Source organism: Pholis gunnellus, assembly GCF_910591455.1.
Source record: "Pholis gunnellus genome assembly, chromosome: 11".
In the NCBI taxonomy this organism is placed as follows: Eukaryota; Metazoa; Chordata; class Actinopteri; order Perciformes; family Pholidae; genus Pholis; species Pholis gunnellus.
In genome coordinates this window covers 14,576,037-14,589,769 of record NC_136538.1, presented here as the reverse complement: position 1 = coordinate 14,589,769, position 13,733 = coordinate 14,576,037, and the positions used below count along the sequence as shown (strand labels likewise).

General features: G+C 42.6%; 1 protein-coding gene across 1 annotated transcript; it reads right to left on the bottom strand.

The window, feature by feature from the left end:
* Positions 1-10,234: 10,234 nt before the first annotated feature.
* rps24 (ribosomal protein S24) lies at positions 10,235-13,383 on the bottom strand. The gene is made up of 5 exons (XM_079168595.1): positions 13,329-13,383; positions 12,560-12,625; positions 12,249-12,458; positions 11,821-11,934; positions 10,235-10,299 (listed from the first exon to the last, which is right to left on the bottom strand). Exons 1-5 carry the CDS (start codon positions 13,329-13,331, stop codon positions 10,297-10,299), a joined length of 396 nt encoding a protein of 131 aa, XP_079024721.1. The 5' UTR covers positions 13,332-13,383; the 3' UTR covers positions 10,235-10,296.
* Between the last annotated feature and the right edge of the window lie 350 nt (positions 13,384-13,733).

Sequence of the window (13,733 nt, the reverse complement as noted above, 5' to 3'; positions counted from 1 at the left end):
TCATTTCCCAGAGTGCAGCGCTGACTCTCATGTCTGTCTCTCCCGGTGATTGTAGGGGTCAAAAAAATAACACAATAACAATGATTTTCCGCAGTTATTTTAATCACAAAGCCATGGATTATGCGTCTATCTACTAAACTATGCGATGATGTGAGGAAATAGAAAAGAAAAAAAAAACATTGACAGGAATTCCACCAGAAAAGGCCTTCGTAACTAATGGTCACTGTGATTTTCCATGCAAGTCCAGCTTACACTCACACGCTTCCTGCTGCATGAAATGCCCGGGGTCTTGTGTTATGCTGTGATGATAAAGCGTGCCACTGCAGATGTTTACACACCCAAACTGAGGGCCACTCTCTCTGCAACACCCAGCCCCTGGCTTATATGACATACGTGCATGTGGGTAGTATGTGAGAAGAAGAAAAAAGGGAGGTGGGTCGGGGGGGGGGGGGGGGGGGGGGGGGGGGGGGGGGGGGAGAAACCTACACACTGCTGCGACTGCTGCGTGTTTGGGCTGCACGATGATACAATTAGACATATCTCCTCCACTTTGATACTGTTGTTTTGGTTGCTGATTAACATGCCAGACATGAACAACGCATAGGCAAACACAGCTGTTCGCCCCAGCGATAGAGGAGGTGCTCTGCCCCCCCCCCCCCTTACACTTGGTACAGCTCCCTCAGCATGCATAGAGAAAGTGCATAATCACCCTGAGAGGCACATCATCTGCATGCGTTGGACCGTTCAATCGATCTAAATGTTATCTGGACAGAAACATAATCCCCCAAAAAGATTGTCTGTCAAATGATGGCCGTGTATCAATCGCGGTTTCAGGTGGAAACGCTTAGTTGTGGTCTACACTTCAAAAGCACTTTTGATGTTTCCTCTCTGTTTTTCCAGGCCACTCATGCATCAGTAGTTTTGTGAAAAACACAGACTCTGAGACAATATTAGAAACGATGCCTGCAGGCGGTTCTTTGAAGCTGAACGCCAGAGCCAGTCGGCCAGTCAGCCCATTGATGGCGTGCTACTCTCCCTACTTTGTATGATGCTGGTCTTCAGCGGCGCTAGAGGGAATACAAAACAGCTTTTTCCTCCAACCTATGTCAGCAGTGATGTTAAATCTTAATATTGTGGTCTTGTCTTCAACGGAGGCCAGTGAAAGTCTCATAGTCATTTGCTCAACAGAGCATATAACATTTGGCATAAAGCAACTCAAGTAGCTCATAATGCACTCATTTCAAGTTAATAAAAACCAAAGTCGAGGAGTATCCTGGCGCTTTGGTCTTTTGAAGTATTAAGTAAATATTCATGATGGCATGGGTTCACATTCAAGATCAGACTCGTTCTTTTCTCACTGCTTTTCTTCAGTGCACTAAAATACTTAAGAAGGCAGATATATCCCACAAAGCCCGAAGCAATAATACCGTTCAGTGAATAATGTTGCCCTGGTAGTAAACATAAACTCCGCAGTGGCAACACAATCTCTTTTCATTTTATTTGATCACGTTTTATGTGAAGTCTTTGCATCAGATGTCTGAGATTCTGGGTTGAACCTCACTGGGAATAAACATCACCGCTGGGACGCTAATCATAGCTGTTGCTCCTAGAATAGCTTCGCCAGCAGGCATGAAATCATGCATACGTTTCTGCAGCCATTAGGGATTGCCTAGGTGTTCCGTTTTCTGCCACTTCTCCGGCAAACACAGGAAAGCGCTCAAAGTAATCGTGGATGATAATGAGCCTTGTGTTTATATATAAGACGATGCTCTATGGAGGCAATTACTGCAGTCTTATATGAATGTGATGCAACAGAGAGAGAGAGTGAGAGCATATCAGTGTGTGGTAGTCATATATTACAACCTTTACTGCCAACGGTAACTGTATTTACACATGACCCTCAGTACATATGATCACAGGCTTACTACTGAAGCAAAATGATTTTTAATCACAAAATCCACAATGTTTGATTTAGAAATACATGCAGCTTCTGAGGAATGATGGGTGATTTGTTCTGAGTCCTACATTGCGTCAATAAACCGATGATTGAGCATTTCTACGTTAACTTTCCTGAACTGCTCTCTTCCTGATATCCATATTTCATAAGCACTTCTCACCATTCATCCCCTTCTCCTCAATCCTCAGCTCTATTTTGCACCAGTGCAGTCGACTGCACAACAGGGAGCAGCTTATATTCTGGGTTCCTCTTAATTATTAATGGGCTTCTCAACACGAAGCCTAATCCATCTACACAACTTGAAATACTGACACAGGGAGAAATCACTCTTTTTGAGGTGTAACCTTGAGATTAGAGGCTGACCCAATGTCACCTGGTTTTACAGTCCCTCTGGAATGATGGTGATTGGCTGGCAACCTATTGTAGGGTTGTATTTACTTTAAGGTTCATCCATTTCACTAAAAGCTAATGTGGTAAAATGTAAATTCATGTAAGCTGAGCTGGTTTCATGTGGATGCAAATATTAAATGAAGACTAAGAGTCTACAGCCACGCTCTGTAGGCTATGTACGCGGCTGTAGGTTAGCACAGCTGTGATTTCAGCTAAATGCTCACGCCAGCATGCTAACATGCTCACAAACACAATGCTAACATTGTGATGTTCAGCAGGTATAATACTGATTATTTTCACCTTTTAAGTTCAGCCCGTTAGCATGCTGGCATTTTTCTAAAAAGCAAGAAACACAAAGAACAGCTGGGGCTGATGGGAATTCCGGTATTTGGTCATAAAGTATTGGACAAATACAAATGTTGACCTGACGATGGTGCTGAGTGAAAAGGGATCACAAAAGTATTTCAATTATAGCCTGAGGGGAACATTAATGTCTGTCGCAAACATGACAATCCATGGAGGCATGTTGGGATTTCACTCAAAACCATAAATGTTTACCTCATGTTGGCGCTAGAGGAAAAGTCTGGGGATCACCAAAGTCGTTGGGAGTACATCAACTGGACACCGTGAATGTCTGTGCAACATTTCACGGCATTGAGATATTTCAGTCCGGACCAAAGTGGTGGAGTGAGCTGATGTTGCCGTCCCTAGAGCCATGCTGCTAGTGTGGCAAAACACACGAAACGCAAGCTGTTCTGAGCAGCATTCAGAAGCTTGGCAATGAAATAATTAGCAACAGTGGAAATATTGCAAAAAAAACTGGAGATAGGAATATGTGTTAATACTCTAGCATCAATGTGTGCCACATTAACTGCTGAGATACTGCTGTTATATCTAAAATCGTATTGTCCACAAGTAGTCGACTGCCACTCACAGCGTTGACTAATGGCTTTAGTAGTCGACTAGTGCTCGTACTTAGACAGTGGAGGACACTGTGTCCTGATGGGGTCTCCAACACAGCCTTTGACAGAGGTAAGGTCAGAGCCTATTGATTTTTAACACTGCTCAATGAGACAGCAGGCTGCTCGGTGCAAAAGATACCACCATAGAGCCAGTGTAAAGAAACATGGCCTCGGCTCAGTTACACTGGCTGCTTACAAACGTTTCATGTAGGTGTACTGTAATGAAAAAGCAATACAGAGAACCTCTATATGATTGGCTTTCCGCCTGGATGCTTTCATCCATTTTATCTCTCAGATCAGCAATCACCTTGAAGAAGAAAGGCAACAGAAACAGGAGAGGCTTCCATCGCAGCATCATGTGCTACAGCAGAGCAGCAAAGGGCTACGGCCTTTGTGTGCTGTACAGTAAAGGTGGGAGGGAAAGTGGGGCACGGGGTCTTTAATGTGCGGGGTGGAATTATATACCCTTTTAATCATGCTCCCCCCACCCAGCAGCAGTTTAGGGCGAGAGTGACGGAGAGCCAACACAAAGCTAATTCCGCCCCTGTCACATCCGATCGTCTCTTACCCCGCAAATGAGCTGCAGTAATGACACTCGCCTGATGGCCCATGCTCATGCACATTTGCCGGGGTAATGTTTGATAGGAATCAATCCGTGATAATATGGCGGACGGGAGCGCCGAGGTGATCTTCTGGAGATGGGGATTTGTCTCGTGCAATGGTTCAGGTGCCGGGGATGTCTCTTTGGGCTTCCAAATCAGCTTGCGAACAATGTTTTAGAAACATTTTTAACTTATGATCCTTAAATGCACATTAGAGAGATTATAGTGCTTTTTCCTTATGGTGTTTAGCAGTGCTTGTTATGGTGCTTATAGGACGTATTTCACATTTATTTCATTGTGAATAAAAACAGTAATACAAAAAATTAATTTTAAATTGAAATCATATTGATAAGCTTGTATTGTTAGTTAAATAAAGGTAAAGCTATGACTGCAACGCCGCATACAGAATTGTACAAATGCTGGAACTGCATTGGAGCTGCTCAGCAATCACACTGAGCAAATAATCAATTTTAGATGCATAAAATAGAAACATATATCCCATTATTTTGAGTCAGCAAATACAGAAATGTAACAGTATAATAGTGGAACACTATCCAAACTACCAGAAAAATAAAGTGACCTATCACGATTTAGTACCACAGACAATCAGAAAGTCACCGTAGGAAAAGTATATCGTAGTGATTCTCTCTGGGCTGGCAGCAGAGGTTAAAGAGGAGCGAGTTATAGATGTTTAAATGTCATTAAAAGCCAAAGATAATACGGATTAAAATATGGCTTCATTTTAGAAAATGTTTCACCTTGAAAAGGTAAGACTGATATTTACAGCCACTTTCTCTGCGAATAAATATTTAGTCTCGAGCTGTTTCTAAAAAAAAAAAGACTTGTCAAGGCCATCGACCACAAAATGTACCGGTGACGAGATGATCAGTGAAATATGAACAGGGATAATAAAATGTATTATATTTTAATGACCTGGACTTGTTAAAAGACCAGTGAGTAAATCCGTAACTTAAACATCAATTATTATAACTATGACCAGATATAATAATGATGAGTTGATGAGACGATAAATTTGACTTTTTCCTCATTCATTTCATATAGCTTCATGCACTGTATGCGTAGATATGTTGAGAGCCACTAACAACCCCATGAATTATGGATTTTTCCAGGGACAGAACATATTATGGGATCTGAGAGGCAATATGAGCAAATCTCCCTTTTTATTCATGCCAGTCCTGTTTAATGAATCACTGGGAGATTGCTCTCACTGTTGCCATTAATCAGAGCTTCTCTGCTGCTGATTGAAGAGGGTAATATTAACAGGAATACCAATGAGTGGAGGAATGTGCACGGGCTGAAAAATGGCAGAATAACTCAGCCATACGGACAGCCAAGTACTGTGTGCAGTCCAAACACAACCTTGGCCCATCCTTACAAGGAATTAAGTCCATTACAATCTGGCCAGGTTCTCTGATGATATACAGAGACTGTATCAAACTGCTGTGCACCCACAAGAGAAATTTGTTTCATTGAAAACTGGACCAGGCTGGTGCTTGAGGGAGCATTTTGTTCATAAATTACATTTATAAATGTGTTCATATATGCGGTTAATGTCCCTATATGAAAAGGATAAGTTAGAAACCATTTGGGTTTGTGGGATGTAATTTCTCTTTGCTTTTCATCACGACTGGATTCACATAGATGTTATTTTATAGCCTTTGATAAAGACTGTAATTGACATTTCAAGAGTGGGGATCAAGATATTTATATGAAAAGTTATATATTTTGGAAAATGCCCTTATTTGCTTTCTTGCCAAGAGTTAGATGAGCCACTCGCATTTTAATCTGTTAGATATGAAGCTCCAGCCAGCGCCATAAGTCTATTAGTGTAGTTTAGCATAAAGACGAAACCAAGAAATAGTCTGCCACATAGACTCCCGTAAAACCCCAATTTGCCATATTTGCACTCCAGTTTTTGGAGATATAATATTTTAATTAGTGACTTTGATAAATATAAGGTTAACAGCCAGAAACCTGTTAGCTTAGCTTACTGCGAAGACGTAAGCCATAAAGACGTTTTAAAAAAAGCTGTCAAAAGGTAATAAATAATCCATCTACCAGCATCTAAAGCTCATAAACATCATGATATCTCTCGTTTGTTCAATCAGCACAAAATACAAAGTGTGAAAAACGACACAACGGAGGTTATGCGCTGGACCGTTTCTTGTCCGAGCATTAAAGAAATGAGATAGAAAGTGTTGGTTGGTGTGTGTCAGAGGTGCAGGTATAGGCAGACAGAGCCAGACTAGCTGCTTCCCAGTTGTGCTGCATTCTAAAGCATTTGGTATAATTCAATTGAATCTGCAAGTTGATGGACTATGATGAATCGCCTGGAAAAAAAGATGTGCACATAACTACATTTTTGCACAAAGCTGATATCCTTTCTCTAAAACTCAAGGACACGCACGTGCACACACGTACACACACACGCACACACACACACACACACGCACACACAAACACACCTCCCAGTCTGGAGACTACAGCATGGCTATCACACAAAGCATTCCATCATACTGTCACTCACATCTGCTGCCCTTTCTCATTACCGCACCCTCACGATTCTCCCTCTCTCCTTTACCTCCCTTTCAGCCAAACCCCCTATTTCTCTCCTCCTCTGAAAAACCATCCACATTATTCTCCCCTTTCTTCATGGTGTACCACAGCCCTTCCGTGGCGACAAGAAATGAACAGAATTCCTGAGGACATTGATGGTGTGAAGGCAGGTGGGCTGACACGCTTTTACACCATGTCTGATGTCCGCAGAGCCTCAGACGGCATGTTCGCCGTCTGAAAAAAAGGGCCACAGAGTAGTTTCAATACACCTCACATGATTGAGACCGAGAAGTGATTTTTCACATGTGCGAACCGGTTTATGGTGCCAGAATTAGACGGCAGGTATCTTCTTCTTTTTTTTCACCTCTCCCTGAACCTGTGAAAATGGATTGATGGGAAATGGCATTGTTGCATTTCAGAAAATATACAGCATATCCATGGGAATTCTGTCTGTTTGGGCAGATGTAGTTTGCTGCAGTCTCTGCCCCCCCCCCCCCCCCCTCCTCTGCTTCCAGAGAGGGATAAATGACAAAACCATGTCTTGTCTGGCGATGCAAAGAGGATAATTAGGATTCACGAAACACAGTTTGTCCTCAAAAGCAAATCACTTCCCTGTTGCTCAGGGGCTACCAAGGCGCAGATCATTTTATATATCAGCACCTAGCAACTGGCAGATGGAGTGAACTTAGTGCAGGCTGCCAAAGCTGATAGGACACTGCAGGACTGCAAAATGAGCTGTGATGATTCCCCTGCTGAGGCCAACAAGAGAGACATACCTCATTAAGATGCATAGCATCCTCGAATGCCCAGCCGCACTTTACAGCACCAAGTTGGCCCTTGCTAAAAATGTTCACAATGCCATTGAAAACATACAGTTTGGAGCTGATGGTTGGAAAACAAACACTAGCCAGCTTGGCAATTATAAACTTGCAAGTGGTAGAACATTAAATAGGAGAGAAACATAAGCTAAATCGCTGTATGATATCCAGTTTAGAACCATGTTGTTGCACATTAACGAACTGGTAAATAAGCAAACACAATATTCTGACGTGGAGAACAGCAAGGCCATCGCCTTTGACGTCCATTGCAGCCACTGATATCTGCATGGATGTGGGAATGCTGTCCATTTTCTCCTTATAATGCCACAACTCGACTCTCTGCATGGAGAGAGACAGGTCATTAAAACTGCACCTGTTGCGAGGGCGTAAGCATGTGTTGCTCGCCATCTATCATGAACCCGACAGCAAAAAAACACTTTTGTTGTACAAGCAGGCAGAGAAATAGTCTCATTACAGAACTACTTACTGCCCGAAAAGGAAATCAGAGGTGAATATATTCCTTTTATCTCGTTTTATTTGGCACGGGGGGTCCCGGGACGCCCTCGGCACGGCCTCCTGACGCTGAGGCTGCAGCCAGCGTGCAGTGTGCCAGCAAACATACCAGCCTGCATCACATTTGCGCCGCAACTCAACACCATACATCATCGCCTGACCAATTATCTCTCATCTCCATCCTCAACCCCTTTAGCTTATCGCCCAGCACAACTCTAACCCATTTATTTTGTCAGTTTATTTCTTCCTGTTACTTCCTGTTACACTGTTACCAAAAGGATGTCATCCTCCTTCCCTGTATTAATAAAAAGCACAGGAAATAAACTGATTTTCACTCATCAAACAACAGAAACACAAGGAGGAGGTGTAGATATCAGAGAAAGAGTAGCAAGAAGAATAGAAACACGCTGCAGGGACGGAAGAAGAAGAGAGACAAAGACAGGGAGGCAGAGACTCCTGGGACGGACCGACGGGGCTGTGGAGAGAGGAGCTTAATTTCCCAACACCATCTGCTACCATACCCTGGGTTGAGAGCGCCACTTATGTCAAACCTCCCACAACCGAACACCAGCAGAGCTCCGCAGAGCTGTGGGAGACCCCACTGTCTTTTCCTTGTAGGTCCCCTGCACAGGATTCCTCCTCCACACCTATGCAACCCACACACTCTCTCATCCTCCACAGTGGCCCCAACACACACTTTAGCTGAGATAAATGAATCTGCCTACTGCTATTATCTGGGTCATGGAGGGTTTAAGATTCTGTACAAGGCAAAAAAAAATAAAGCATAATTAATTGGGCACCAACATGTTAGATGCCCTTGTGCTCTAAAGGAAAAATGGATTTTCCTTTAATATATTCACCTTCATGCCAGGTCACTGTCCACTTAATCAATGGGGTCTTGATACAGTAACTCCTGTTTCTATTGAAATTATCTTGATAAACTGTCAGTATTTAATCTTTGCCGGCTGGCATCGATTGAAGCAAAGCCCACAGGGAATGCTGGGTGTATATATAGGCCCTTCGACTGGGAAAGAAGGGCCCACAACTCAAAATGTGTCAATGGAAGTGCCTCCAAGCCACTGGTTTTCCCTTTTCTCCTTGTAATGGAGGCACCGAGGACTCTGGTGGTGAAGTCTCTGGCCTACATGCAAGACTTAGTCGAGGTATGGAAATATGTCAAATTGCAGGGATGACGACAATTGTATACATGTTAAATATAGCTTCAGTGCAGTCCCAAATAATAATGCTTGAGGAGGGTGTTACCTGCAAGAAAGTGAAGGTCAGAAGTTATTTTATTTATGTGGTATGTACTTCCCCAGCTTCTTAAGGGAAGTAAATATTTCTCCCATGTGTGAAACCTTTCTTCAGGGCAGACCTGGTTGCAGTTCCTGCATCCACAACGTGAGGAAATGCTGATATCCATAAAATAACAAGAGACAGTGGGGGGCGGGGGGGTTACCCTGAGGACAGACCATTCCCTGGCATTTTAATCACTTCTTTTACATGCTCTCTCTGGGTGTTTCTATGCAAATTATCCCAAAAGGTCACGCAGCAAAGAGGGATATCTATTCTGTTCCAAACGGTGTTTATAAACAGAAAATGGTGAACGTCCACGCAGAGACTCGCTTATCTGTGCTTCAGCCATCAGGGGGTTCGCCTCTAGGATGAACTACTGATTAATATTTGATCAAACTGGTAAATACTTTTAGTAACTGCTTCAGTGCATCCAACTCGTTATGCATTTTCATCAGTGAAGAGAGTCCTCGTGTGGACATCTGGGTTACTACAGCTGAATCCTTAAACCTATTTAAAGCATCAGTGCAACACTAATATTTTCACATCAAGTTTACTGGTCATGACGGGACAAAAGCTACCAATAAGAAAAGCAAACCTTAAAAATCAGAGAAAATTAAGATAGAGACAAATATCCTTAAAGTGGTCAGCACATTGTGAAGAAGACTATGCTTAAAAATAATAGTTACAAGCACTTTATAAGCCCAGTAGGTCATTTATATTTGATGTTACCAAGCCCAGTTAAAATGGTATATAAATGAATGGCTGAGAATTAAATCAGTTTGGCTGCTGAGAAGTAATGTCCCTGCAGAGACACGATGTCACTGTCAACATTCTAGTTTGTTCAAGTCAAATATGAAACCAAATCTAAAAGTACACCGATGTCAAAGTGATGGAAGTTACTTGAGGATGGCAGTCTACAAACACAACTGGAGTCACTGCGAGTACTGAATGCTGTGAACAGAAATTCAGACGTTTACACAGAGACCCTTAAACCTGCAGACCTGTTCTACAGCTGTGGGCCTTAAAAGATGTAACCCGAACACAAAAATACATCAAAATTAATGGATGTTCAAATGAATAAACCCAAGGATAAACATTTTTTTCCAATTTTTTCCAAAGTTTATTTGATGACAATATACAAGAACATCTTGAGCACGGAGACCCTCCCTGGTTGTCCGGGCTCACTGTGGGGGGAGAGAACAGCATAATTAACACCAGAGCACATTTAACTCTTACAACAAATAAACAAACTGAACAACAAATGTTAACTATGTTTGGGCAAAACAAACAGTTTTAAGCCCAACATCATAGTTTGAAGCTTGGTAAAACATCATGACTGGAGTAACATTTTCAGGGAACATTTCTGTGGAGATTCACACACTGAAAGGCTTTTAGCTCAACTGACCCACACTCAACACACTACAAAACTAAGATCCACATGCTACACTCAAGCTCTGCCTCTATCAACTAGAGATGTGAATCATTATCAAAGCACTTCGTCTCTGTGTAAATGTAAGGCAGAGTGTGCAAAGCCTAATGGATATGCCCATTATCGTGGTACAAAGGACCAGGGGAGAGGGAAAAGACTATTAGCAGGGAGTTTGAAACAGAGGGGGGGGCACTGAAGGAAAAGTCGAGGGGAAGGTAAGGTGCATCATGCATGCACAGCTCAGGTCTTTCAGCTTTTGATGTGCAACACAATGGCACATCATGCTTGTTCAGCTTCTATACCTGCACACTGACACTTCACTTCTGCAAAAGAAATCCACGGGAAGCAAAATCAAGAGCAAAAGATGGAACAAAATAATGTCAACATGTTGAAAATAAAACCATGGAATAGAAAAGATCTCTGAATGGATTTGTCGCAGCTGTACTCAACAGGTCAGTCAGAACCAAGCCAATGAAAGCTATGGTAGACGTGGCTGGACGGTGCCAATATTTAACAAGACAGTTTGTGCCGTTTCTGTTACAGTCCAGCTGTTTACAGAGCAGCTGTGTTGTAATTCAGAGATCGATTCTACGTGACTTTAGAACAGTGACTTGTGCCATAGAGGGAACAAGAGTATTTAGGGTTCTATTGAAACAAAAACTACACCAGGAGGTTTCACAGACACTAAGTTTTAAGTGATTTCCTCTTTAGGCTGTGGGATCTCCTAACACACTCGTTAGCTTCTCAAAACACGGTCTAGAACACTACTAGATTCCAGGTCAAGCTAGTAATTAGTAAGGAGAAGGGTGAGCCAGGTAAGTATTGACTATAGGGTCAAATCCTTTTACATGTGATGCATCATGTACATCCAGGGATAAAGCACTACGGCTTTGGCTCTCGGGTGGGTAGGTGAGGGTGTAACGGTAGGAGACTCCTGGATCATCTACGTACTACAGTTGGTCTATTTATTTACCTTCTACAGTTCCCACAGAACATGTGATACGATTGAAAAGATGGAAAAGAAAATTCAAAATAGTAAAAGTTGTTAGCAAAAAAATAGCAGGAATGGTTACGAATAGTTGCAATGAAAGTCAAGAAATAAATCAATTGCTCTGAAATGAATTATGTCTTATTTGACAATAAATACATTCTATTTCCTAACGGCATACTATCACAGGAACACTGCGAGTCCATTGTGTTAACAGAGCCAATCGGAGACTACGCATGCTTAGTGACTGCTCATTTGGTAGCAAGTATCTAAAAACGGTCACAATACCTTTTTGCCAGCAGCGCCCACACTGGCCTTCTTGGTGCCTCGTACTTTCTTCATTCTGTTCTTGCGTTCCTTGCGCTGTTTCCTGGAGGTCTTCTTTTTCTCATAGAGACCGTGCTGAGGAACACAAACGAACACGCGTTTCATTTTACTTCATACTTCAGCATATCATAACCTACTGAGGTTAAGAATATCGTCACAATGATCACATTACTTGGTGGCAGCCATTTGTAACAACAATACATGTGTACTGCATCATAACATGCATTAATGACAGCTAATCATGAGTTCTGCAATATAGAACGTCAAGACGATTCGGCTGCGTGTTGTTGAAGAACGTGTAAGAAAAGTTGAGAAAAGGCGATGCCGTCTGCCATCAAACACCATCGTCTATCAAAGAGTTCACACGGACACAATGGTTCAAGACTCACTCTGGCCAGTCTGTGTTTGGGCTCGTTCTTCTTAGCGTAGTCTAGGGAGTCGTACACCATCGCAAAGCCTGTTGTCTTGCCGCCACCGAACTGAGTCCTGAAGCCGAATACGAACACGACATCGGGGGTGGTCTTGTACATCTTGGCGAGTTTCTCCCTGATTTCAGTCTTGGGGACCGTGGCCTTGCCGGGATGCAGGACATCGACGACCTGCAGAGAGAGAGTGAATACATGACCGTTAGCACAGGAAAAACTCATCTCATGGTGGCATTGGCACAAGTAACACTGCAGAGGTGTTTCAACACACTTACCATTTGCTTCCTCTGAAGCAGCCGGTTCGTCATGAACTTGCGGGTCCTGACTGTCACTGTGTCATTCTGAGGATGGGAGAAAGCAGAAGATGATGATATTTCAACAACTAGTTCATTTCCAGCCTGGAACTACTGATCCCAACACTAAAAAACAGGCCCAGCAGTAGATTGCAGCTGACCTCACCAGGTATCACTACATGCTGTCACATTTGACTAACTAGCTAATATAGCTAGCTAAGCAGGAAACGTATGTATCGGCCTCGATGCAGCCCGATCTCTAAAACAACCATGTGCCAGTTGATAAAGCTGAGCAATACCACCGCAGTTTAATTTCCCTGTTCATGTAACATGAGGGCGATGGCTACCAGTGTAGTGTATGCTAACGTTGTTAGCTGGAAGCTAGGACTTCACGTCCCTTTATTGACAACCAATACACGTCTAAATACTTCAGTGTGTCCTTTGAGCATCCGTGTAGTTAAACGAGAATTCGTGGGGAACACAAATTAATGGAAACACATAGAGGAAAGTACATGAACCATCCCAAAGGAGGTAAATACAGTGTGTGTGTATAGCGTCCTGACGAACAACTGGGTTAGCATTTGGATGGTGCCGCTGAATTTCCTCTCAGCTATCGTCAAACCTCATCAATATCGAGCTTATACTATAGCGCACACTTAAACCATCACTTATAGGGAATGAAATGTGTTCAGATGGACGGATGGCCTCGATGATCAACGGATTATACTTTATATTTTACCACCAGACTCACCATCTTGACGCCGGGCTCGCTCAGGGACGTAGAAAAGGAGGAAGGACCAGTAGGCGACCGGGTTAATGCCTGCACAGAAATGAGTGTGCACTTGTCTTGCCTGACGTAAAAACATAAAAACATAATCTAAGAACTAGGTGGAAATGTTTTATTGTTATTCTTTCAGCAAACGTAATATAGAGATAGTACGTGATATGGTCCTTAGAATACATTACAAATAATTAACCTATAGCGTTCGCGTATTCAGGCAAAGTCTGATGTTTTTTCTCCGCCACCAAAACATTACTTTTTATTTCTGCGTTCATGCTGACAGATCAATACAATTCATGAACGTTGAGGTAAAAACACAAGCTGGGCCGTTTAGATGTGTAAATTGTAAACGTGTAAAAGTACTGTGGATAAACT

What these genes read in the sequence shown, in the direction of transcription:
- rps24 (XM_079168595.1), bottom strand. An exon ending in TGCTTCAGAGGAAGCAAATG is followed by an intron (nt 12,459 to 12,559) that starts GTAAGTGTGTTG and finishes CTCTCTCTGCAG; the next exon opens with GTCGTCGATGTCCTGCATCC. An exon ending in CCAAACACAGACTGGCCAGA is followed by an intron (nt 11,935 to 12,248) that starts GTGAGTCTTGAA and finishes TGTGTTCCTCAG; the next exon opens with CACGGTCTCTATGAGAAAAA.